The following is a 25,459-nucleotide window of genomic DNA, read 5'->3' as shown; positions in this document are numbered from 1 at the left end:
TACCTCTTCTGTTGCCTCGCCAATTGCTTCCATTTTCAGATCTCCATGTCTCATGGTATTAAGCAGACTCTGAGAATCCTACAAATATATAAATGTCCATACTTTGTAAAATTAAGTAATTAGTAAAACACTTACCATGTGTGTGATAAAAACTTAAAGAATACTTTTATTGATTAGATAACACTAAGCAATAACTGATATATGGATGTTGGAATGTTCAGAATGATAGGTGAGCTTTGCTTGCTCTGATTCTGAAGTATGTTGTCTGCATCTACTATTCAATGGAGCAATATTGCATCAAATCACTTCATAGGCCACATTTATATTTAATTGTTACCGACAGATAAAAACGATGTGTATATTATTTATTTTTGTAATTCGTCCGACACATTACCTGTGATCATCTTACCTCACTTCTGTCTCGGCAGTCTTGTGGTGGCAATCTTGCCTCAAGGTCTTGCAGTTTTTGATTTGAGAGCTGGACTAGATTATGTAAAGCTTCATCAACTCTCTCATACAAGTCAAAAGTCACTGGGTCATATAACCTGTTAAATACAAAGGAAACGAAACAAAAGTTTTTACCTCCTGTTAGTGTAACCATGTGTAGTGGGATGTATTTAGAGCCTTGTGGTATACCTTAGGTAAGGTGACTTTTGGAGTCTGGCAACAAGAGTGCCCCCATCTATTTGCAGTCTCTGCAGTCTTTCATCAGTCAGTGTATTCTTCATGGCATCTCGGTGATGAGAAATTAGCCACTCAATGTCCTGGAAAAAAAATCATACATTCCATATGTGCAATTTTATATTCATGTTTTATCTCTTCTTATAGCAAGCCTGTCATATCGTTTAAAATTTAACTGATAGTACATACAAAAAGAATGCCTCCCAACCTATACAGATAGGCCCAATCTCTATTTTTATTTTGCCTTTTATGCAGAAATCCAGATCAATGTTACATTGATAGTTTTTTTCCACCCATTAAAACTGTATGTGAAGGGAAATCTCTTTTATAATTCAATCTGCTTTTTGATCTTACTAAAGGCAGTTCTTTACATATTGTCAATTTTCAAAATTTACATATATGGATAGGATACTGCTATAGTGTTTTTATATGATCCCACAAGAGTTTTAGGGTTTGGAGACCCCCAAAAGAGTGATGATCAAAGAACATTCCAACAATCTGTTAACCATGATGACGAACCTCTGTGGTGTCAGCTTTGACCTCTTGTGTGACCTTCTCCAGTGACTCAAGCACATCACAGCACAATGTGTGGAGCTTGCTGAGAGACTGATGGAGAAGTACAGAACAAATATTACACACAAAACATGACTGAGAGATTAACATTTCTACATAACAAAAGTAATGCACACATCTAAATTCACAAAAAGAATTCTGGAAAACATAATGGTTGTAGTTGGGTCCATATGGACTCCATATTGAGTTGAGCTTCCATATTATCATGGACATACACATTTCTATAGACACCTTCACATGAATGTGCATTGCATAGTAAAAACTAAAATAGTTATAACTTTTCCTTGCAATGGAAGAGCAACATATATGTAAATCAGGACCCGACATTCTGAAATATTTAATCTCTGCATCCACTCTCCCCTATATTAGTGACAAACCAACTTGGATGGGAATAATGAGGTGGACTGATTTAGACAAAGCCTTCTTACTAGTTCTGACTTATTCAGCAGTAATAGGTTAAAAAAAAAAAAAAAAAAAAAAAAGAAAAAGAGGGCACAAAAAGTATTTTTTAAGAACATATTTTCTGTTAATTACCTATTTTTGCAGCCAGTGGATATGCACACAATGCTACAATTGCTTCATTGAACCAAATATGCTTTTTGCTAAACATTATTCTTACCCTACAGGTCTTGTTTGCTCTCCTGGTTCTTAATTTAATGCCAGCAGTCTGAAGAAAATACCTTGTACTTTTAATGTGGGCTTTATTAAAGTAAATTTCATGATCTTCTCTGCATTACATACAAAGCATAAGTTCACCAAAAAGCTTCGGGGCAGGGTCCTCTCCTCCTCCTGTGTCACTGTCTGTATCTGTCTGTCATTTACATACCCTATTTAATGTACAGTGCTGCGTAATATGTTGGCACTATATAAATCCTGTTTATTAATAATAATAATAATAATAATAATAAAAATTAATAATATTAATTACACAACACATTTTTGTTGAGTTAGATCTTACACAGTTTTTTTACTAATTTTTGGGTGGTGAATCCAGAAATGTCCCCAGTTTTTTGCTATCACATTCAGTTTTTACGATACAGGGTACTCTTCATTTTTGTCAAAAAAACATACAAATTTTACATACGATGAAATAATTAACTTGAATGTACTGTTTATTTAAATTTCTTTTGTTCATACAAAGAATGTATTATTACTCTATGACATTTTTTTTACAGTAAAACATTTGAAAATTATTTGGGTAAGCAGTGAAGGTAAAAATTTACGCTTATAGCTTTTCCTGGAGTGTTCAGTGTAAGGACAATCCCGCCGGATGCTCCAGCAATAGTCAGCCATCATATGTACATCCCATCTACCCTGATACCGTCCTTCCATGACCTTCAAATCTTGGTGGAATCGCTCACCTTACTCATCACTGACTGCACCAAGGTTTTCTGGGAAGTTAGAAAGATGGCTATGCAGAAAATGCACCTTGATGCTCATATTGCAACCAAGCATTTTGTAGCTCTCCAAGAGTTTCTGGACAATTTCTGTGTAATTATTTGCTCGTGTGTTTCCAAGAAAGTCCTTGACAATGGCTTTGAATGATAACCAAGCAGTCTTTTCAACTTCTGACATTGTCTGATGAAATGTTCACAAGCTGCCAAATCTGTGGACCATCAAACACACCGGCCTTTATTTTTTCAAATGACAGGCTAAGAAATGCCAAAATGAGGTACTTGAAAAAGTCGCCTTCAGTTGGCAAAGCTTTAACAAACCGCTTCATCAGACCCAGTTTCATGTGCAGAGGCGGGAATATAATATTCTTTCACGTGGCTCATGTAGAATGTTTAGATCACCTGGTTTTAGGGCAGATCTTGGAGGCCAATTCCTTTCCACCCAATGCCTGTCATGAGTTCTGCTGTCCCTCATGCACAGATAACATGATACTTGGTGTATCCACGTTGCTGACCAACAAGGAAGCATACCATTTTAAGGTCAACACAGATGACCCAATTGTGTTGGTGATATTGCAACAACTCAATGACTCTCTTTATATCTGCATATTCTTCACAGAGAAACTGAATGGCCAATTGGGACTGATCCAAATATATTGCCATTGTGAAGGCGGACACACTTTAAGCTCCGCTTTGATCTATCCTATCGCTGAATAGTCACCATTCAGTTGAGTTATAGATTGGAATTCCCAATTCCTCCATTAAACCAGGTATGTTATGGAAATACACAAAGCCACTGCCAGTTCTAAATTACTGCAGAAATGCAATTTCCCTGGTTCGAAAGTATGATACCTTCGCTCCTTTTTCAAGTAAGTTTTACTCACGCAGTCTTGATGCTAGGAGTTCAGAAACCTTCTTTGATAGTCCCAAATCACTCAAGTAATGCTGATTATATCCCTTACGAACAGAGTCCTCTTCAATTTCAAACTCTTTATCATTGCTGTCACCTAGTTCATCACCATAATCATGTTCTTTAAGAGAGGGTAGTGTAACGAAAACCGGCACTGGGATTTCATCTGAATGAGCCACTGGGCGTATAGCCGAAGATAGACTAGGATTCTCTATGTTAGCTTTATTTTTCTTATTATTTCCTTTGGTTTTCACTATACAAAAGTAACCGTCACTGAAATGATCTCTTGGCTCTAGCCAAACCACAGGTAAACCAAATGGCATCTTATCACGTGTTCCCTTTGTACACATCCATAAACCCTCAACACACTGCACACCTTATTAGGGGCCCAAGACTTATCTTGATCACCAAGTTTAACTTTGAAGTATGCCAAATAGGCTTGCCCTACAAATGTTCTGATGTTTGCCCTTTGTCTGGGAATAGTGAAACTGCCACAGATATAACTAAATGAATCAGGGTTGTTTAGGCATTTATGACGAGAAACAGCAGAGCAAGACATGATCTAAAAGAAATGAAATATATGTGTAAGTAGAAATAAAAATTTTGCTTATTCACTCCGTAGAGCAGCGCACAACCTCTAACCACACTGTCTTGCGTGTTAATGAATAGCCTATACAAATCCACACTACAGTAATCCCATTAAAGTAAAAAAGTGGAGTAAAAACCTGATGTGATAGAAAAAAAACTAACTGCACTTTCAGAATCAGCATACCTATTTTAGTGTAAATAAGCTTAAAAGTTGAAGTCAACAAAAAATTTGTTCAAAATTGTTCCAGTGTAATATTAAGCACCAGGACAATATAAAAATACCACTACATCAAGAAATGTAATAAAATCCTTAAAAATATATATATTTTTTTTTATCAAATAAGTATAAATGCCAGAATCTCTCCTGTTAGCCTCCTATAACCTCACGTACTGGGGGAGATATGAGCTCTGTTTTCAACAGTGCTGTCAGTCAACAATATCCACATGCTTATAGGAGAAAAGTGTATAGTAATGATCTCATAATTGAGCTGCTTTTGTTTTAACATTACTGTTAGGCAACAATATAGAATATATAACAATTTAATTATTTCAGTAGGAGAAGAAACACATCAGTGCTCTGCTCATACCTTTCTGTCTAATTAGAAACTGGGCAATTTTGACAACCAATTGTTGGTGACCAATGAATATTCCCTATTTGTAGTTGAGAAATCTGAAGTCAGTGGTTTCTGAACAGGACACTATTGCAGATCATTTTGGAATGTGAAAATAGGTGAAATAGGACACATATGTTTTTTGTAATTGTGTATTTAAGGCTGCTTTCATTTTAAAATTCTTATTTACCTTTTCTGTGCTGTTTTACAAATCCTGTTTGTGATTTTTTATTTTAAAGCCATATTAATAATGGTGCTGCAAAGCTTTACCTGAATCTATGTTCTAGTCTAATAGCAAAATATAAAGTTTAACCCAATATGTGATTTGCCTGTAAAAGGGTTTGTAATTCTGTGCAGTCTGTGTTGTGATTAAGGCAACCCTGTCAGATTTGGAATCCCTAGCAAGCCCCCTTGACATAATAACAAAATATGTGTTCCATTGTTGTAAGCTGTATATTTCAGGCCACACGATTATTTAGCAAAAAAAAGTACTTTTGGGTAAGGCAGTTCATGATCCTCTTTGAATATATACTTGTTTTTTATTAAGTACAAAAAAGCAATAATCATATATTAAGTGCAGTAAATACAGCATTCCAGCATCAACATTTCCCTCAAACTAAATACTGGAAAAAAAGACCATTTTTTTAGTTTTCTTTATGCAACAAAATAAAGAAGCAGCTGAAAGTAATAAGAGAACACTGATTTTTTTTTGGTGGGGAGGGAGGGGGTTATATATACACAAGTATAACTGTAGTAAAGGAAATGGGAGTATTTGCAAGACGCACAGTTCTCCCTCCCCCATGTAATCAATCACTGCTGAATAAGTCGGGCCTTCCGCACCCACCCGCAGAGATCTTCCTGTCTGCAAAACAAAGTTTACAGATCAGGATTTATGAAAGCTGCAGAAAGTATTCTTTGTGAAGTTTATGAAGAAACATTTATCAAACTATTAAATGTCAACAAAAGCTTCTGCTTGTCTTTTAAGTAAAACTATGCAAAATGCTTTTTCAGGGATGCCCGAGAGCCAAAAATACTCCAAGACCAGATGTGACCGTCTGGTTATTTTTGTCTCCATTCTATGTTACAAACCATCTGGTTTTAACCAAGCCATTCATAAATCAGGATTTACTAAGCACTGGTGTATTTTACAGTCAAGAGATGTATAAGGGATGACTGACGTGGATATTATCAGTTTCCTACATGGATCTTTTAAAACTTTGCAAGTCACACATGTCCAATGTACAGCTCCAAGTGAGTCCTGCTTTATGTATTCTACACTCAGTAAACATGTAAGGTTTTTTTGGTTTGCTTTTTTCAAAGCGAAAATTCATAACCTCATTGCCCAATCTAATACTTACTCTAGAGCTGGCTTAAGTTGTTGTGCCTGGCAACTTCTCTAGAAAATGTACAGAACTGGTAGAGACACTAGCTGAGCTACTGGAACCAAGCATTAAGTCGATGGCTGTAACACAACACAATGCTTAAGTTCCATGACAAGACACAATTGAGGAAGGATTGGCTTTTGATTTCCCCTCTTCCTGTGGTTCCAATGAACTGAATAGTTATACAAGGCAAATAGCAAAGATTGGCTGCAGGTAGGTAAAGCCAGGTGTACTGGAAGTCCTAAGAATGGCCCGTATGGCTTTCATGTTTTTTTGAACATGTAATAGTATCAGCTTTGAAACATAGATGGCTAGTTTTGGTAAATTAAAACAACATTCACAACCAATTTCAGTTTTCCTTCCAGCTCTGTAGATTTTCTAACGTACATCCCATATGATATCTAACGTGTGCACTGCTCAACATCTCACCCGTTGGTTCATCACACACTCAGCATGTACATACGGCTTCTGTCCTCCAAGACTATCTGGCAGCTCTTCAGCCTCAACATAATTTGTCAGTTCTGATGCTAATACAACCTGTAGGAAGATGAGTGAAGCAATGAAATCAACACAAATAGTGTATGTAATAACAGCGGATCTTTCTTTCAAGACACATATAAATTATGTATGCAGCTATACAAGTAACAAGATATAACTGTACTGTGATGAAGATATGCGGCCATCAGACAGAGTACAAAATAGGAGAAACACACTTTTGTTAAAAACTGTTAAATATGTTATTTCAACTAGAGATCCAATTGTAAATATTTTTTATAGGACTTATACAACTTTCACTGTAGATTTACACATTTTTTTAATTAAATCTAATTAGGATAATATGTAAATTTTAGCTAAAAGTTGTGTTAATCTTGAGCAAGAATACTATAAATAGACTTCTTTGTCTCTAGAAATGTGTTCCTTGGAAATGTCACCATGTTGTAAACAACACATTTTCAGAAAACAGTTTAGATGATGCTCATACTTAACCCCATCACTCCTAACCTAGACCTGAAAATGCAACCAAAATTTAGTTGGAAATTTAGTCTCACAAAACATCTAAGTTCAAATCCTAATGAATATGTCCACCTTGTAGAGTAAGCATAATGGTGGTGTTAGAATAAAGTTTTTTCTGCGTTTACTGACTTACTAAATAATAAAAAAGATAAAATAAAGTATTTGGCAGGAAAAGATCAATTCTGACTTCTCCTCCGTTGCCTAAGTCGGCCCATGAGACATTGTGCTTCCAAGTGGATGTGCATTTCAGATGAAAATGGAATCGTAAGTCGGAACAGTCTTTTCTTCTGATAGCAACATTACATATTTTATAGGAGTTACAGAAAAGTAAGTATGTTTTCTCCTTTAATGGGCATAGCCAGAAGCCCTGGTGTACAGGTCTAGTATATATAAAAAGTGTAAAGGGCTTCATAATATGAATATTAGCTTGTCTGTATACACACAGACAGCTTTATAGTTATTTTTGTCTCAAAAAATATATCTTAAGTCTATAAAAAGTTCTGATGTTGACACAGAACTGAAGTGTTTCCATTGTAGAAGAACATTTCCTTACTTTAAGCAATGTCTCAGTCCAGGAAAAACTGCTGGGCTGTGGAAACACTGATGAACAGTAGCACGTGTGAACTGTCAAAACACTTCCATCAATGGCTGTCTTTATGCCTGAGGATGAGCAGTTTTGGTGTGGCACCCAGCTGAATCATTGTGCACTTATTTCCCTGTTGATTTAATGATGTGCAATGTAACACATTACTATATATAGTACAAAGTGCTTGCCTGTGTTTGTTGAAGGTCACTTTGAACTGTAGCAGCATTCTCAGCATCATAAACAAATAAGGTGCGGTTTATACAGCCATGAACTATGTCCTGTAAACAGAAACACTTTATTATTTTATTTTGCAATACAAATACAGACCCTAAAGAAATATTCACCTTCTTTGAAGTGGTAATGTCATAGAACATTAATTGCAGAACTTAATTTTGTTTCCTTTTCCTAATTAACAAACAGATTTAATGACTTCAATTGACCACACCTTCCTTCATTTTATAGTCAAGGCAAAAATGTTCTTCTAATCGCACTATAGACAAGAGCCATGAGATGATAAAGGGATCGAACCCAGCCTTTCTCAACTTTTTATCACTCAGAAAATTGTAAAAATGATTTTCAGTTGTCAGGAACCCCTGTATAATCAATGACAAAAACGTTCTTTGCAGGCTCAATTACAGATCATTCTTGGGCGTAACAGTGGAATAACCACACAGATGAACGTGAAGGTTTAGGTCATCAGCAGATACCTTAGTAATTATTAAGTTCAGGTGTTTTGAGTACATTTTAAAACGAAACAACATTTTATATAATTGTGAGTTCCTAACCTTATGAACATAGTTTGGGTAAACCCACTTTTCTGTTCTAATATGAGTGTGTTCCTGTAAAGCCAACTCCATAAGCATTGTTTGAGAAGTCTGGTGTGAAGTAACTCAAATGACCTGAACAGATCCCTAACTTCAACCCTATTAAACTCTTGAGCATGATGTTTTTGCTGATCATCAATACTTGACCTCACAAAAGAACCGTTTGGCTAAAAAGGCACACATGTCCTCAGACACACTTTGAATTCTTGTGGAAAGCCTTACCAGAAGTATGGAGGCTGTCATAATGACCTAATAAAAGCATATGGTTTATCAATGGATGTGCAAGGAGAAATGGTGTGAAGGCCATCTGTCCACAAACTTTTAGGACACTTGCAACTTTTATTACAAAGCCAAGCTGACTGTCAAATTCATAGTACTTATTATAAATTCTTTAAAGGTTTAGAAACAAAAAAAATCTACACCATGGCATGGTCACCTTGCTGTTACGAAGTATTTCTAGGAAATCCTCTGTATTGGTTGTGCAATCTCGCAGATCCAAAATAAGAGTCATGCCCAAATCACGCACATCAGACCTGAGAGAAAATGAGCACGTTCGATAACATATATATATATATAATTATACATTCATCTACTTCTTAAAAAAAACACAATAAATCAACATCTAAATTTCAATAAGAACCATTACAATGAATTTCATAAATAAAATTTTTATGAAGTTTATGAAAATAAAAATTTTATGTATTCAGAGAATGAGCAAAGTATTGGTTTGCTATAGCAGTGTTGTGCCTTTATACAAAAAAAGAAATATACTGAAAATCCAATCATTATCTGCTTACTTATCTAATGTAACCTTATATTTGATTGAAACAATGAAGATAATAGAGTTTGGAGTTTTTATTTTTCACTGACACATCATTTCTGAACTAAAATGTTCAGAAGTTATTTTTCAAATTTCTTTTTACTTCCTAGTTACTGAAACATACCTGATACATTTTTACATAATAAAATGAAAATTTGTAAGATTTTGGTATTGTCATTTTGAACTAAAATGGTCTTAATGTTTTATTTTGAGATGTCTTTCCAAATCTCCAGAGAACGTATGCCGACACAGGAAATGTTGCAACAGCAGGCTGAGCAAATGTGTTCTATCAACAGATCTCACACATATAGCAGCACCTTTGTTCACTCAGCAAGAAATATTTCATTTTACACTAATTATGGCTTAGTATTGGACTAACAATGAGCTTATTGTAGGATGGCTCCGTGCAGGACTGGTTGCATTATAGGTCCTTGGTTCATGGCCCTGATTTTATGATTATTATCACATACAAAGGATGTTTTGTCATTAAATCTGAGATGAATTCCTGTAATCGACCACATAGTATTTCTTAATTCCTTATTTTATTATGTGTGTAGTATGCCTTTACAGTCTTTATTCTTTTTGTCCTTCACCTTTCCTTACCTGAGAAGAGAGAAGAAATACACAATGGTTTCCTGAAAGTCTTTCTGATTAAATCCAGATGGTGCTTTGGCTGGAGACATAGTTAGCAATGCTCTCTTGTCCTGGTCTTGCCCCCCTGTAAAGTTAAAAGAGATTGTTAGTGATGTCAACTGGCCTGATTTCAGCCAGACATAGAATGTCTCTGTACAGTGTGAATCTATCTTGCTAACATTATTAAAGACCCTACAGGGAGACACAAGAACGCAAAACATGGGCTATCATTTTAAATGAGAAAATAAAATAAATGAAGAGATTTGTTTTATTCAGATAAATACCTCTGGGAAAAATCATTGAATTGAATTTCTGCCAAATGGTTTTCGACCAATCACAAGTGATTTGAGAGTCTCAGAATAGCCTTTGACATCTATAAGAATGGAAGAGTTTTCTGAAGCTCTGTGCTTCAATAAGTCCCCAGACTCCGGAATACATTTTACGATAAAAGAATGTTACCTTTTTGCTCTTTTGAAGAATGCACATCCTACAAAAGTTAGTGCACAGGCATGTCATGCATTGTAGTAGATGTACACAGTGGTATACTTGGAGAAAACTAACCAATGCACTGACACCACAACCTCATACCACATTGAGGGAGTATGGTATACAATGGCTTTGCTGTCTTAGGTCTGGATAGTTTGCAATTACTGAGGGAACAATAAATCTGTAGCTGTATCAGGAAATACCAAGATATCTGTCTAATATCAAAATCCTCAAGTTGAGTTAAGCATCATGACAATGATCCATAATAGAGGACACATTGCCTAATAAATGTTTAATTACCACCTCCTGCACTGAGCAGAAGAAAATCTTTATTCTGTAAGAGAAAGAGCAAAATTCATCACTTTGAAATTCTATGATGTGTAAAAAAATGGCCGTTTAAGCAAGACAAAAAGTTACATGCTGACGTATAGTAGTTTTTTTATGTATTAAGAATGGATTAAACAACCTTGAAGCCATCAGGTCACAACAACTACAATGTGTTGCATTTAGGAATCAGCAAGACAAAATCCAGATCATTCCCAGGGATTTGAATGTTGTTCCTAACAAGTACATACTTTACAATCAAGTGTCATGTAATGTTCTATTGTTATATGATTATGGGTATACATTTCCTCTCTCTTGTTTTGACTTTAATCTCATGCAAAACAATGCCAGTTACATTTACAAGTACTGCTACTACCTTTTAGCTGCTGTGAGATGCACTGTGAGTTTGGCAGCTAACAATCACATTCTTTTTTTTCTGTACACATACAGAGTTTGTGTACTAATCAATCACAGTAACAGTAATTACATTTACAAAAAGTGGAATGAAAAAGAATGACAAAATAAACTCAATTGCAGTGCAAATACACTATAAAATTAAAAATGGGCAGAACACTGCGGCGGTCAAAAATCGGTATCTCTGGAGCTAGGTGCCACTTTGCCCTTGGAGGAATGGAGCAAGATTTTTGGCTTGCGGTGGCCAAGTGCTCCACTAATTTTACTTGTGCAGGAAAATGCTTACAAATTAATGTTTCGTTGGTACAGGACACTGGAGAGGACAGCTACATGACACTGGAGAGGAAACCGATCTTTTCAGGGGCTGCTGAGCTATAGGCACAGTCCAACACATATGGTGGGAGTGACCTGTGGTTAGGAGTTTCGGATCAATAACCATTTGAAAACAGTACTACAGATCTCACTGCGCAAAGACACAGACTTATTCCCACTTAACACAGGAATTCGCACAAATTGGTTTCCATTGTTTTTCTGGGCACAAGGCAGGTGGTAGCGTGGGTTTCTTCCAAGCCATGGCCCAAGTTTTGTAGTTGTTCTATCCAGGGTCACTGATACCATGATCCTGGAGAGGATGACTGCTATCACCAGAGACTCTTTCCTGAGTTTTTTAAATGGCTAGATCACCATAGTATGCCAGATCTTGATCCTAGGCTATTACATTTTTGATTGTTGGATCCACTGGATAACTAAGTTTATAAGCAATACTCCCATGACCACAGAACCCTGTTTAATACTTAAACCCTTGAATGTTTTTGGAATGTTGTTGGACTTGTTTACACTAAACTAGTGGTGTTTCCACTGAAAGATAACTCCAGGTTGTTTGCTTCTCCCTGAGATGTTATACTGGCATTGAGTTGTTTTGTTTCTACAGTATTCATGAAATTAATAAGGTAGAAAAGTTGCTCAATGTTACATATTCAAGTCTTGTAGATTGGTAGATTTTGCACAGAGCTTTTAGGCCACTGTGCTCTAGTTGCACATTCTCTATATTCATGGCTACCATTGGTATTTGTTTTTTTTTTTCTCTTCCACTATAGGAACACTATTGTTGACATGGATGCTTCTGCAGTGTTTGAGAAAGCAATTTTCTAGCGTTTCACTGCTTAAAAACCAATGAATAACTCCAAAGGCCTCTCATATTGAACAAAATGGAAAATGGATTAGGCTTTTTTTACAGTTTTGCCTTAGTGCTGAGGCACTTTGTGTACCACTTTATTACACTCAAAACTAGGGTTTTTTTTAAAGGGCCTTAGAAATGTGTGAGGAAAAACAAGATACAAATACTTGTGCTGAGATATTTATTACAGAACTGACCCCATACCCTTTTAAGCATACATGCTTATTTAAGAGCAAGAGCAGTGACAACGTTTCAATCTGATTTAAAAGTTTATTGTAGTCACATCGGTAAAAACACTTTCTGCATGCAAAAGGTTAAAATACTATCTCATTGCTCTTTAAACCACTTTATTCACTAAGCCTTATGGTGTAATAATAGATGCTGTAATCTACAGCACTATCATAAAGGACAGGGGACATATTGAAAGCATTTTGTCAACTAGAAGACAGCTGCAAGATATTTGGTTAAAAGAAAAGAGATGGATATACATCAATATGTGCAAATACAGTTAAGTGATCCCATGCTGTGACAGGAAACTGCTGCGATTAAGGCATAAAATTAATCCACATTCTATACTGAAAGATATATTAGGTTATAATGAAACTTTAACTGATAGTAACAGAATACATTGTATATATATATGTTTTCATCATGGTACATAACATGTGCTCACAATCAGCATGGGATAAGAGTACATAAGTAGTAAGTTTTTATTGTTTTTTATAAAACATGTACAACAGTAAACAAATGAAAAAGCATTAATATTCAAATGTTGATTCACAGAACTCAGGAACACACACAAAAAACATAGAAAAAACAGCATACATACATGTATCAGGACCATTTTGCAGGCACTAGTGTTTGCGCAGGATTATAGGACCGAAGCCCTAAATCCCATTGGATATGATGTACAAATACCAATCATTAAAGACACTACACTGTCCATGAACACAAAACACCAACAACAGAAGCGGGGGACAAGAAAATAGGGGAAGGGGAGGCAGGTTGCTCAAGTAGCTGATTTCACACCTCTGGAATCATACTTCGTTCATACACCTATAATTATTTATACACAACATTGATCGGTCCCAGCCCATAGGCATATAGCATTCGATTATTGGGGACCAGATCTTCCAGAATTAGGGCACAGAATCAGCTAGTAAAGCTCTCATCTTCTCATTTACTAAAAACCAGGACATTTAATTCTTCACTTGCACCAGAGTGGGGACAGCAGACCACCAGGTCTTGGCTAATACCATTTTAGCTGAAGTAAACAGGTAGGTCAACAATTAAAACTGCTTAGTCGTACAAACAGAAGGCTTCAAAAGGGGGCATTTATTTTTTTAACATAATCTGTATTTTTATGTACACTTTTTGGACATCCCGTTAGTAATTCCACAACAGACACTAGTGAGATGGCCACAGCCATTCATCTTAACCTTTACACTTTAGGACTCACTGGAAGATTTATAAACCACTGTCATTTACAAGTTACATATATTATATTTTCAGCCAATGCAAGAGGTTATTTCAATTATGGGTGCTAAAGGACTTCCAGACATGACTTTCGTTTTAAAGGTCTAACTTAAACTGCGTACACACTTCCAATTTTTATCGTACAAAATGAACGACGAACGAACGACGAACGATCGATTGGGCAAAAATCGTTCGTAAAAAAAAGTAACCAGCGACGCCGACGAACGAGGAAAGTCGTTGGAAATGAACGACCGGACCGGCGGATCGGATTGGACGACGATCGCTGACCATCGTTCGTGTGTACGATCGTTCATTGATCGTCCATGGTCTGAGCATGCGTGATGAACGAACGTTCGTTCACTTCCTGTCGTGCACGTCACTCCCTGTATCGCTCAAACGATCGCATCTATTGTGTGTACAATATCTACGAACGATCGTGTCGTTATCTGTATGTACAGGATCGGTGCTATACGATCGTTCGCAGATATCGTGCAGGATCGTTCGTCGTTCGTTTAACAACGATAATAATTGGAAGTGTGTACGTAGCTTTATTGTCATCAACCTATAATTAAAATAACCTTTAGATGGACTGACAGTTTAAACGTAAAATAAATGTTTCTCACCAGTCAGACAGAGGACCCCAGATTCCAATATGTCCCAGGTTACATTTTTGTGAAGACATTTGTAATCCAAAATAGGAGGGGGCTGTGGCAAAGGACTCTGGGAAGGAAATAGATCCGGTTCTTTATTGGCCAAACTGGTTGGTTCCTCCACTCCAGATGAATTTTCTGTCTCTGGAAAAAAAATGGATCTAATTAGAACGTGAATTTACATAAAAAAAACAAAAAATGATGGCAAATGCTAGATATACACTTTGTAACTTTCTTGTTTAATTAGGAAGGAATACATCTACTGAATTTGATGCTCTATTTCCTTTTTTTTTATTATTAAACAGGATTTTTTTAGTGCCAACATATTATGCAGCACTGTACATTAAATAGGGGTTGCAAATGACAGACAAGAGACACAGGAGGAGAGGACCCTCTTACTTGTACAAAACATATCGGTTTTTCACCATTATATCAAATTGATAAAATTGATCATGACCAAAAAGGTCATTTCGATGTCAACACAATGGCTAACCAATAAACAAAAAAATATTGATCAGGATCACAATAGTTTGGATTGATTGTTTAGAGATTGTGTTTGTTTGTTTTTTTTGCAAACCCCATTTATTTAAAATATCAAAGTAGGGCTTTCTTAATACATACTAGAGGAGCTTCCACAGGGAATGTGAATTGGACAGTGGAGGTAGAATCCAGAACTCATAGGACAGGTTCAGTTTGGCCTTGGGATCAAGTGATCCTGCGTGGCTCCTGGTGTATGGCACCTTGTTAGCCGCTGCACTGGCACCACTGCACGTTTAGCAGCAATGGTACTGTTCACGGTTGCCTTCATTCATTCTCTGGGGAGAAGCTACTCATAGCATTTAATCGGCATGAGGAAACAGTAACTGCAATGTCATGGCCAGTACAAATGTAGACATAAACCTCTATGGCACTGGCCAAGCTTCTGCTGTGAGGTATAGAATCGTTCTTACTGGATATTTAAGAGTAAAGTGTATCCAACTAGCCAACTACCTAAACCTAAATATAGGTTTGTGTATGTCATCATCATGACAAGATGTTCTACAGTTTTATGAAACCTTCATGGAAAGGCAGCAGAAAAGTCCCTTTTTTAGTTCTTTTGTTTACACTGGCAAAGGAAGGTAATAAATGAGCTGCAAACCTACAACAATGAGCAATGGTGTTACCTTTTGGCCAACAAAATGTAGGGAAAATACAAATGCCTGACCAGAACAAAAAGAACTTGTTCACATATGTGTCTCTACCATGGATTCAGCTGTTTGGAGTTACCCTTTAGGATCAGAGGTTTGTCCTTTTTTGCCCAATACAGGTCTAATTAAACTATTTTTGTAAACTGATTGGCCAGGTTTTATACAGGGTTTTTCTTTTGGGTATTTGTTGTTCCATTATGTTTGGGATGCTGCATTATATTCAAATTATTTAATAATGCAGGGATGCGAATAAGCCAAACACATTTTTGAAGAAGAGATTTCTTTTTAACATATAACAGATTCTCTGCCTGTACTTGTTGTAATCCTAGTAGAGAACTGAATGCAAATTAAGAACAGGAAAGGGAAAGTATCTTATGTATTGGAAAACACATTACTTATGGGTACCATTCTTTTTTGAAGAACAACAACCTATAAAATACTCCTACCTTTGTTCTAACAATAGGATATTTTAAACCAGAGAATAGCTTTGCTATTGAAATGTCTGAAATAAGGCTGCATGTACGGTGCCCAAGACATACTGTGGTACTTATCCTGTGCAAGATTCTGTCATGTGTACCGAAGTTGCCTGACCTCGTTCATCGATCTGCTACAGAGGATCAATGAATGCCTACTATGCATGTCAATGGAGGAGAGCATAGCGGGGTGCCTCATCCCTTCTCCATATAAAAACGCACTGTGCACATAGTGCTCATCTGTCACCATCAAATCCTATGCAGCATCCTCCCCAGCCCCTTTTTAGCCGTGTGCCCCACCTGGCTGTTTTTGGGTGGTAATTGAAAATCTGGGTCACAATACAGTGGCCACCATCCATCTAAAGCTTCTTGCCAACCAGGTATATGTGTACATAGCTTAATAACGCTATCTACACCTTTGTTGCAGTAACATGCTTTAGTGCAGGGCATAGTACCCTGCAGTTTTGGGGAATGTCTATGGCATCCATGTCTATAAGGCCAAATTTGAACCCTGGACATGACCTTTTGGAAAAGGTCAGTGAAAGCCATTTTATTTGAAAGGCTGCCGAAGCACACATACCATAAAAAAAGTAATAGCACACCACAGGGAATATGTGTTTAGTGTGCTACATGGTCAAAAATAGTACAAGTGCGTTTTTATTTTTAATTGGTTGAATTAGAAAGTGTCTATTCAATTATGCAAAGGTGTAAATGGGCTCTGCGAACATCTTGCATTGTTACCTACTAACCAGTAAAATCCATTTCTTTCTCCACCATATTACATTGCAAAATTAGTTTTGATTTCTGATTGTTTAAAATGTACAATACCCGGACACCAGTGACCCATATATGATGCACTGGTGTACATTATAGTGCTTTTTTATAATTGCAGTCTATGAAAACATATGCCTGTTGATAATACATGGAAACACACAGAGTGATAATAATCCAGCCAAAATGTTTTATGTTATCAATAGAAGCACACTAAAACTTATGACTGAGGTATATGGGCATGCAGCTTTTATGGAGAATTTGTTACATGAAGTCCAGTGTTAGGCACTGGGTCTGAGGTCAGTTGGGCTTGTGCCCTCTATGCAGACAGCCAGAGTGTGCAACAGCACAAACAAATGGGTTGTGTGCACAACAGCTTGCATCTATAGAAGTAAAAGGGGACAGTCCTACGTGTTCTGATCTGTCTGTAACATGCAGCAAGAGTTGAGACACTAAAAGCACAACTGTTTAACTCTGAACATCCTAAATGTGTGCAAGATACTAGTATTGTTGCTTTGAGTGCTCTCATCCTATGGTGAGAAGCTGATTTGATGCATGCTTTGTTGAACCTTGCATCTGTACTGAACCCAAGTGAATAGAAAATAGCCCAGGCATTCCTTTGTACCTTGTGGAAGCCATACAACTCATGGTGATCAGCAGGTGCCATAAGCTGCATCCAATTGCGGGCTTTCAACCTACACATAAACAATGCTAAAATCAATACAATACATATTTTACAATATGTCTTATTTTTTTCCCACTTCACCTTTGGATGCAGATTCAGGTTCAGGTTCAGATCCTTCTTGCCTGGTATCAGTTTTATTGTCCTCAGGATTGTGAGCAGATTTGCTTGCCTCAGTCCTTATGGGTCCTCTCCCTCTCTTGTTCCTCTTTTTCCTCCTTCCTCTTCCAGTCTTGTGAGTTAAATCAACAACCTGACTCAAAACTGGATGGGTTTCTTTTTCTGTGTGTTTTTTTGTTTCATTACACTGAACTTCAATGTCTTCTACTACAGTGTCCACTTCACTTTGTATCTTTGAGGTTTCCTGGCCATCTGCCCATGTCCTGTCTTTCCTAGTCAGTGAAGATTCTCTAGAACCACAGACCTCCTGAAGGGTGTCCAGTGGCTGTCCAACTTCTTTAGGTGACTGTTTTATAAAGTCCAGCTGGGATTCAGTTTGACAAGCACTAACAGAAATAGGATTATTATTTGTAGATGATGTTTCATTCTGTTTTTCAACAGGTAATTGCAAGCTGTCTCCAGATGAAATTCTTTGGCAATCAGAAACATTTCCAGTGCCTTCCATGGAAAGCAACTTCTCTCTTTCCTTAAGACTATCAACTTTTAAAGAACATTCTTTAAGTGTTTTTGTTAAGAGGTCTTCTTCCTGAGAATCTTTTCTGCTGACAGATTTCTCAGTAACCCAGGAAGGTGCCCTGTTTTCTTCTAAACAGTCTTTATCATCCCATAGCGGTCTCTCAGAAGAACCCCAAACATGTCTCTCAGGAATTATGTCTTTCTCCTGCCTCTGAAGGCAATCCAACCCTTTTCTCCATTCAGCCAAAACATCATTCTCATTGGAATAACTTGTCTCAACATCCCAGTAACTATGACCCTCGGCTGCAGACGTTGCTTGATCCCCAGCTTCTCCTGTGCAAAATCTGTTTTCCCATATCTCTTGGGATCTTCCCTTTAAAGTGCTCAAAGAACCTACCTTTCCCGGCTTCTTCTGATGCAACCATGCTTGGTGTCCTTTCTTTTTACCTTTTCTGCTTGGGGCAGTCTTAGCTCGCGACACCCATGTGTCTCTGAGATGATCAACTTTTCCAACTAACTCTACATGGGGAGGACTGAGTTCCACATACTCCCCCTCTACTGATTCTGTCACTGGGCCAGAGAGAGAACCCTGCACGGGTGAGACAGCACCTTCTCTCCAACCCAAAGTCTCATTTTGATTATATAAAAGTGAAAATTGAGCACCACTTTTGGGGTCCACCAAATCACCTACAGCAATCCCTCCATCACCTGGGCTTCGGTATTCTAGTGGTGGCATTATTGGCCCTGGAGGGCATCTTTTTCCAACAATAAAACCCTCTTTGTGAATGAAACGGGGATAAATTATTTCAGACCATGGTAGTCGAAGGACTTTTTCCTCTACGGCTGCTAGACAGTTCTCTAGGCGTACTGTGCTGCGGTCTTTATTGATACTGTTGAGCCATTCAGCAGAGAAGAGAAATGAATGAGAAGACTCAGGCACCACAATCTCCTGGACACCACTTCCATCTTGAGAAAGGCACTTTAGTACAAGTCTTGGAGAACATTCCAAATATGGCACCACTTGCAAGTAGAAATCCCCATTTTTCAGAAAGTGCCAAGGAAGAGATGACAGTTGAATGAGGATCTTTTCACCAAGGCAAAGTGGCCAGCCTTCATGAAAGAAGAGAAACCCACTGTATTGAGACTGGAGAAAAAAAAAAGCATTGTTAGGGACAAAATAAAAAATAGAAAGTGATGTAAATCAAGAGAAATCTAAAATGCACTAACAGACATATGTTTTACAACTAAACATGGATACATGTTATCAGGGCAGTAATATTACAGTACATGCTGGAATACTGACACTGGTCACACAATTATCTTTGTAAATACACATACTAGATTTTGAGGAGGACACATTAATCTCCCAGTATAAAAAAAATAAACATTTTGATTAATGATTTTTTATTTGTATTTCCTAGTAAACACAAATAAAGAAAGAATACAATAACATAAACGAAAACAATATGTGACAATAAACATATCTTCCAACAACACATGTGGTTTTAATTTCCCTGAGTATGTAAACAGACCAGGATTTTTTTTTTCACCAGAAACATTTATACAACTAACCTAGCATAAAATGTATACTATAGGTATTCTATATTGCTATTCTATATAGTAAAGGAACACAAAGTCTTAATATAAATAGGTCTATTTTTCAAAACAGAAGACTATAGAAGAAAAGAAGCAATATAAAAGAACAAAGTTAGGAAAGAGATAAGGAGAGAACTCTCTCTCAGGACACCAGCATCTGTAGATTGATACTGGATCAAAGGATCCCATCTAAAGCATCATCAAACCCTTTCCCACTCATCTTTGCTGTCCATGTCCCCTCCCCAACATTTCACTTCACTGTGTAAAGCTGCGTACACACTTGCAGTAATTATCGTTGGAAATGAACGACTAACGACCGATCGTCCGATAATCGTTAACAAAAAAGTGCACAACGACTGACCAATGATGCAGATGAACGAGGATTGTCCCTGGAAACGAGCAACCGTCCCAGCAGATCTGATTGAGCGATGATCGTTCACTATCTATTGTGTGTATGGTCGTTCAGTGATCATGGATGTGTCTGCAGTACACTTTCTCCTTTACATGTCACTTCCTGCATCGTTCAAATGATCGTATCTAGCATGTGTACACTATTGGTGGAATATATTTGAACAATCGTATTGTTACAACATGTACAGATTTATGCACAATATGATTGTTCAAAATAATCGTGCATAATCCTTAGTCGTTCCTTTTCTAACGATAATTATTGCAAGTGTGTACCTAGCTTAAGTTCTGTGTTGGGTCTAAATGAAAGCTTAAAAAAAGAACCCTCCAGTCAACCCCTTCAACAGAACTTAGGTCTGGTGTTTGATGCACTACACTGTGGCTGGAAAAACTTTTTACAATACGAGAAAAGCTAGGTTTTTTTTCAGGGTTTTGGCAGGTGAGAGAGAAAGTGCCCATGAGAGGCAAGTACCAATAATAAAGGAAGCATTTTAGACCGTAAAACTGTTACATTGTAATGAATGAGCAAGCTATACCTACTATGACAAAAGGCATGTTTACTTATTTGTCAAAAAGTTCACAAAGTCATTTAATGATGAAAACTCCACATTCAGGAGATTTAGGTTCACCATCTCTCCTTGCAGGCACGGTCACAGATAAAAAGTGAAAACAAATTCAAAATTTTATAGTGGACACCAAAACAAAAGTTGATGAGAAGCCTTCTTGGTATAGTTGTCAAAGATCCTATTATATTTAGATTAGGCTATGTACACACATCAGATGACCACCTGCTGTCTCATTGGCAGTCACCCAAAAACTGATCGGGAAGAACCGCTGTAAAAGTCTAAGGAGGAGAACACAGTGGGGTGCCACTTGCCTATACTTCCTCCTTCATCCTCTATAGAATGGAACGGGTGCTGTATGTACAGTGCTCTTACGTTCGATCTGTCACTCTCTCTAACTGGGAACGATCATGAAAATTTTTTTTCCAGCCCCAAAAATTTACATGTGTATACTGCCTTGGATTTCTTGGGTGTCAAGAACAGGATATCTTCTCAATGGGGACACAGACAGCAGTTAAAATAAAATAAGCCTTCTTATTTCTCTGGAGTTCCACGTAAATGTTTACTGGAAACCCCTGTATGTCACCAGTTTATATAACGAAGCCTTATGGTTGATGAGTATTTGGGAACATTCATAAGACAATCAAAATCAATATGACTGAAACATACATGTGTCATGCAGTTATCGTTTGATCAAACTTTTCATCTCACCAAAATACTACTGGTAAAACCTGGTGGGAAATCCAGTAACAACCAATAGGAAACTTAACAACTGTTGCTGGTATCGCCTTTTGACATCACAAGTTTTTAGTGAATTACTGTGAAGTGAGACTTACACATGCCTGATGCTGCACATTTTGCAGGATTCTTTTGGCTGGAATGAGGAATTCGAGGGTATATCTGAGAGGATCCTCACGATAAGTTCTCTCTAGTACAGAGAACACCTGGGTCAGAAGAGTCGGAGCTGTCACTTCAAAGGGAGGGTACAGGGATGATAGAGTGCTCTGCAGACAATCCTCCACTGACTGAGGGGTCTGAAAAACAAATGTTTCACCAATTACCCTTTATACATTCAACCAGAAACACAAAAAAAATGAACCTACCCATAATCGCAGTCAGAGTCACAAAGCCTTCCAATATAAAAAAATTATTCAGATTCTTTAGAAATCAGAAATACAATATAGAGGGTTGAGAAGCTGACCGAAGATCCCAGAGCTACACCAAGACCTGGAAGCTGCAGATCACAAGACAGGGGACCTAAAGGTGAAAGCATTCTGTCAACTGCACTCACATATAAATGGAAATGGGTTGTTCCTTACGCAATTGTTAATCTGCCACCAGTACATCTAGGGAATTTTCCTTTAAAAAGTATATGTAGTCAGGTATACATTGCAAAATGGTCCATTTAGAATAAAAAGGTTCTGTAAGAGCACCAACATGGGTTACACATGTGCGCGGTAACATGTGTGCTGCTGCACAGATGTAAATGGAACCTTAGTAATACATTAATGCATTATTTGTGGCCATTTTAAACTTTTCAATTTCATTTGTTTGTTCCAAAAGTTGTACTATTTTTTGCCTTTAGTAAGTTTACAATTTGTCCCAGGGAGGTAGACCTTTTGCACACAGATGTACACCGTACGCTGAATGTTATAAATACAGATTGGTGTATAAGCAGCGATGGGTGTATGTAAGGACGTCAGAATGGGCTGTAATAAGATCTCCTGTATGTGGAGGCCTCTGTGTGAGGCAGCAGTAACAGAGATTTGTATATTTAGAGAAAGTTGCCCTGGGATCAAATTCTGCTTGCTTGTAGCGCTGGTGTCTAGGTCCTCCCACCCGGCCCAGCTGTTTCCTGTTTCTAACTTGGCCAAAAAACCTTTAGCTTTTGTCCAAGTTTTTAGAGAACTACTGAACAGAACTGGAGCAGACTTTAGAGAAACAGTTTTGGATGCAGAATTAAAAGGAGGGAGTCAAAAATCTCTCACCACAGAATCTCTCACCACTTTCCAAAAAGTTTCCGAAGCTCTGCAGACTTTGGTCAATACTGCCTAATTCTAGCTAATTTTCCAGTCAATGGCAATGGACGGGTCAGAAAATGAGTCAAGATATTTTTAGTCCATGCGGACTATTAGTCCATGTAATCAAATTCTGCCTGGCATTAAATCAGGACTAAGCCCAGCCATATACAGTCTAATATCTGTTAGCGCTGCATTACAATTATATGGCTAGAAATGTCATAATGGCATCAAGTGGTTGGTTTTATGGTCATTTCAGGTGCAAAGAGAACTTAGTAAGGGTTAATCCTATATATTTAGCATATAGATATCTTGTGAAAGCTTAGAGAATGCCAAGTGTATCATTCTTGGTCCAGAAATAGCTTACAATCTAATATTCGTATGACCGTCTTTCCAACACACATTCTTAAGGTCAGATACAAGCCGACATTGCTGCAGGTCCGAACAGATAGAACATATCATCCATCAGGGATTGGGGTCTTGGTTGGACCCTGTCATTGCTGTGCCAACCAATACTCAACATTTATTTTCCACCTAGAGCTGCTCCCACAACATTGAAGAAGAATGAACCCATCACTAAGTCATGATGGGCTGGATGTCCAAGGAGGACACCCAGCGTTCTCTCCAGCTCCTTTTAGCCGGGCGCACCACCTGGCACATTTCAGGACCACCCGGCTGTTTTTGGGTGGACACAACACAGGGGCTATCACCCACCTACAATTTCTTCCCACCCAGCTTAAAAAGATTTCTGGTTTTAGCACTGAGACCTTTCAATAACTTTACATGAATACATTCTGATGTGTCACTGAATGTGGCAACAGTATCATTCACCCCAAAAACAAAATATTCTGTCTTATATATTACTCTATATGGCCGATTTCAGCAAGTGATTAGCCTGGGCTAGTTATAGTCATCAGTTATCTGCAGGTAAGAGGAAGCATTTCTTTAGTTTCCTCCTCAATGGCCAGACTAGAAATGTAGCAAGTCATAAAGTAAGAAGCCGCAGCAGCTAATCTGTGTCAGGGCCCATTCACATATGTGCTGCATCAGTGCATGCGTGTGCCTGTGCACCCACAACTTGCATTACTGCATGTTGCATTACGGCCAATGCTCCCCAGGGGTCCAGGAACAGAGTGCACTATGTTAGGAATTGTATTACAACACAATAGTTGCCCTTGGGCGAAGTGCATTTCCTTTTGAAAATGTGTTGGAATCCCATTAGGAATGAATGACACCACATTACAAACATATGGTATGTACATTCCTGCAGCACATATGTGAATGGGCCCTGACATTCATACACACAGAAGAGAATGTGAATGGGCCCTATGACATTCATACACACAGAAGAGAATGTGAATGGGCCCTATGACATTCATACACACAGAAGAGAATGTGAATGGGTCCTATGACATTCATACACACAGAAAAGAATGTGAATGGGTCCTATGACATTCATACACACAGAAGAGAATGTGAATGGGTCCTATGACATTCATACACACAGATGAGAATGTGAATGGGCCCTATGACATTCATACACACAGAGGAGAATAACACTGACAACAAGATTTATATGCCGGTGCCATCACTGTACCAGAATCTCTGACCTGAAATAGATGCTGACCCTGGGTGATCCCCAGACAAAGATGGAGCGGTCCTTAGAATGAACAGATCATACAAGTGTTGTGATAAGGGTTCAATGAACTATGGGAGGTAATACATGTCTGTGTACATTTAGGACAAAATCTGATGCTGGCTCCAGACACAACATACAAGTGTGTATAGACAGAAAACAGACTTGTACAGGGAATGTGTGCTATGACACAATGATGTCACTTTATATTTATATTATTATTTATCTACCTGGGTGAAGTGTTACACAAAACATGTGCTGTACATGGGAAGCCTGCACTGTGTATGTGTCCTCTCCCAGCCATAACACCAGCTGCAAATCATTAAATGTGTGAGCTCACTGCTTCCTGCAGGAGACTGAGAAGAGATGAGGAGGAGAGATGAAAGCACGATACACCGATGTACAAATGACCGGGGAATCCATAGGCTGCAAGTTGCCATTAAATGTGTGAAAACGCCGGTAACCAGAACAAAAACTTGTCACCAATGGCAACCAATCAGCTTCCAGCTGCCAGGTCTGAACTCCAGAGTTGGACATAAAAGAAAGGTTCTGATTGGACGTCTTTATGTACCAGCTCCCAGTGGCTGGCAGTGAGGGGTTGCCCTGGTACAGACCCCGTGCATTGCCCCCTTCTCACCCCTCATAGTACTGGCAAAGCATGTGACGGGGGACTCGGTCCCCTGAAGTAAGCATTTGTGAGCTGCTAATTGGAAACAGAGTGAATGTTAGGGGACAGACACAAAGGAATAGATGTGAGAGAGAAGCTGCCATGGCAGGCAGAGTGGAGGCAGCGCTCACCATGTCTTGTAGCGGGTGTGGAGTCACATAGCGATGCGGCGGTGTGTCTGCTCGTCCTGCAGTGCTGTGTCGGGTGCTGGCGGCATCTCCGCCTCCCCGGCTCACACTGGGGGACCTGTAAGGGGGGTGAGCTGTAGCACCCCCTCCT

General features: G+C 38.1%; 1 protein-coding gene across 1 annotated transcript in view; it reads right to left on the bottom strand.

Moving 5' to 3' along the window:
• ARHGEF40 (Rho guanine nucleotide exchange factor 40) overlaps window positions 1–25,445 on the bottom strand; it is a 46,995-nt gene extending 21,550 nt beyond the window's left edge. Inside the window, exons 1-12 of the mRNA XM_072415243.1 lie at window positions 25,312–25,445; window positions 21,696–21,893; window positions 17,741–19,436; window positions 14,517–14,687; window positions 9,987–10,101; window positions 9,000–9,096; window positions 7,928–8,017; window positions 6,569–6,676; window positions 1,201–1,287; window positions 637–764; window positions 410–545; window positions 4–78 (exon numbers count right to left, since the gene is read on the bottom strand). Of these exons, the coding sequence (XP_072271344.1) occupies window positions 4–78; window positions 410–545; window positions 637–764; window positions 1,201–1,287; window positions 6,569–6,676; window positions 7,928–8,017; window positions 9,000–9,096; window positions 9,987–10,101; window positions 14,517–14,687; window positions 17,741–19,436; window positions 21,696–21,893; window positions 25,312–25,314 (2,904 nt within the window). The 5' untranslated portion in view covers window positions 25,315–25,445. The remainder of the gene's footprint in view (window positions 1–3; window positions 79–409; window positions 546–636; window positions 765–1,200; window positions 1,288–6,568; window positions 6,677–7,927; window positions 8,018–8,999; window positions 9,097–9,986; window positions 10,102–14,516; window positions 14,688–17,740; window positions 19,437–21,695; window positions 21,894–25,311) is intronic.
• Between the last annotated feature and the right edge of the window lie 14 nt (window positions 25,446–25,459).

This window comes from Pyxicephalus adspersus, chromosome 6 (genome assembly GCF_032062135.1).
Source record: "Pyxicephalus adspersus chromosome 6, UCB_Pads_2.0, whole genome shotgun sequence".
Classification (NCBI taxonomy): Eukaryota; Metazoa; Chordata; class Amphibia; order Anura; family Pyxicephalidae; genus Pyxicephalus; species Pyxicephalus adspersus.
This window is presented reverse-complemented; position numbering and strand designations above follow the sequence as displayed.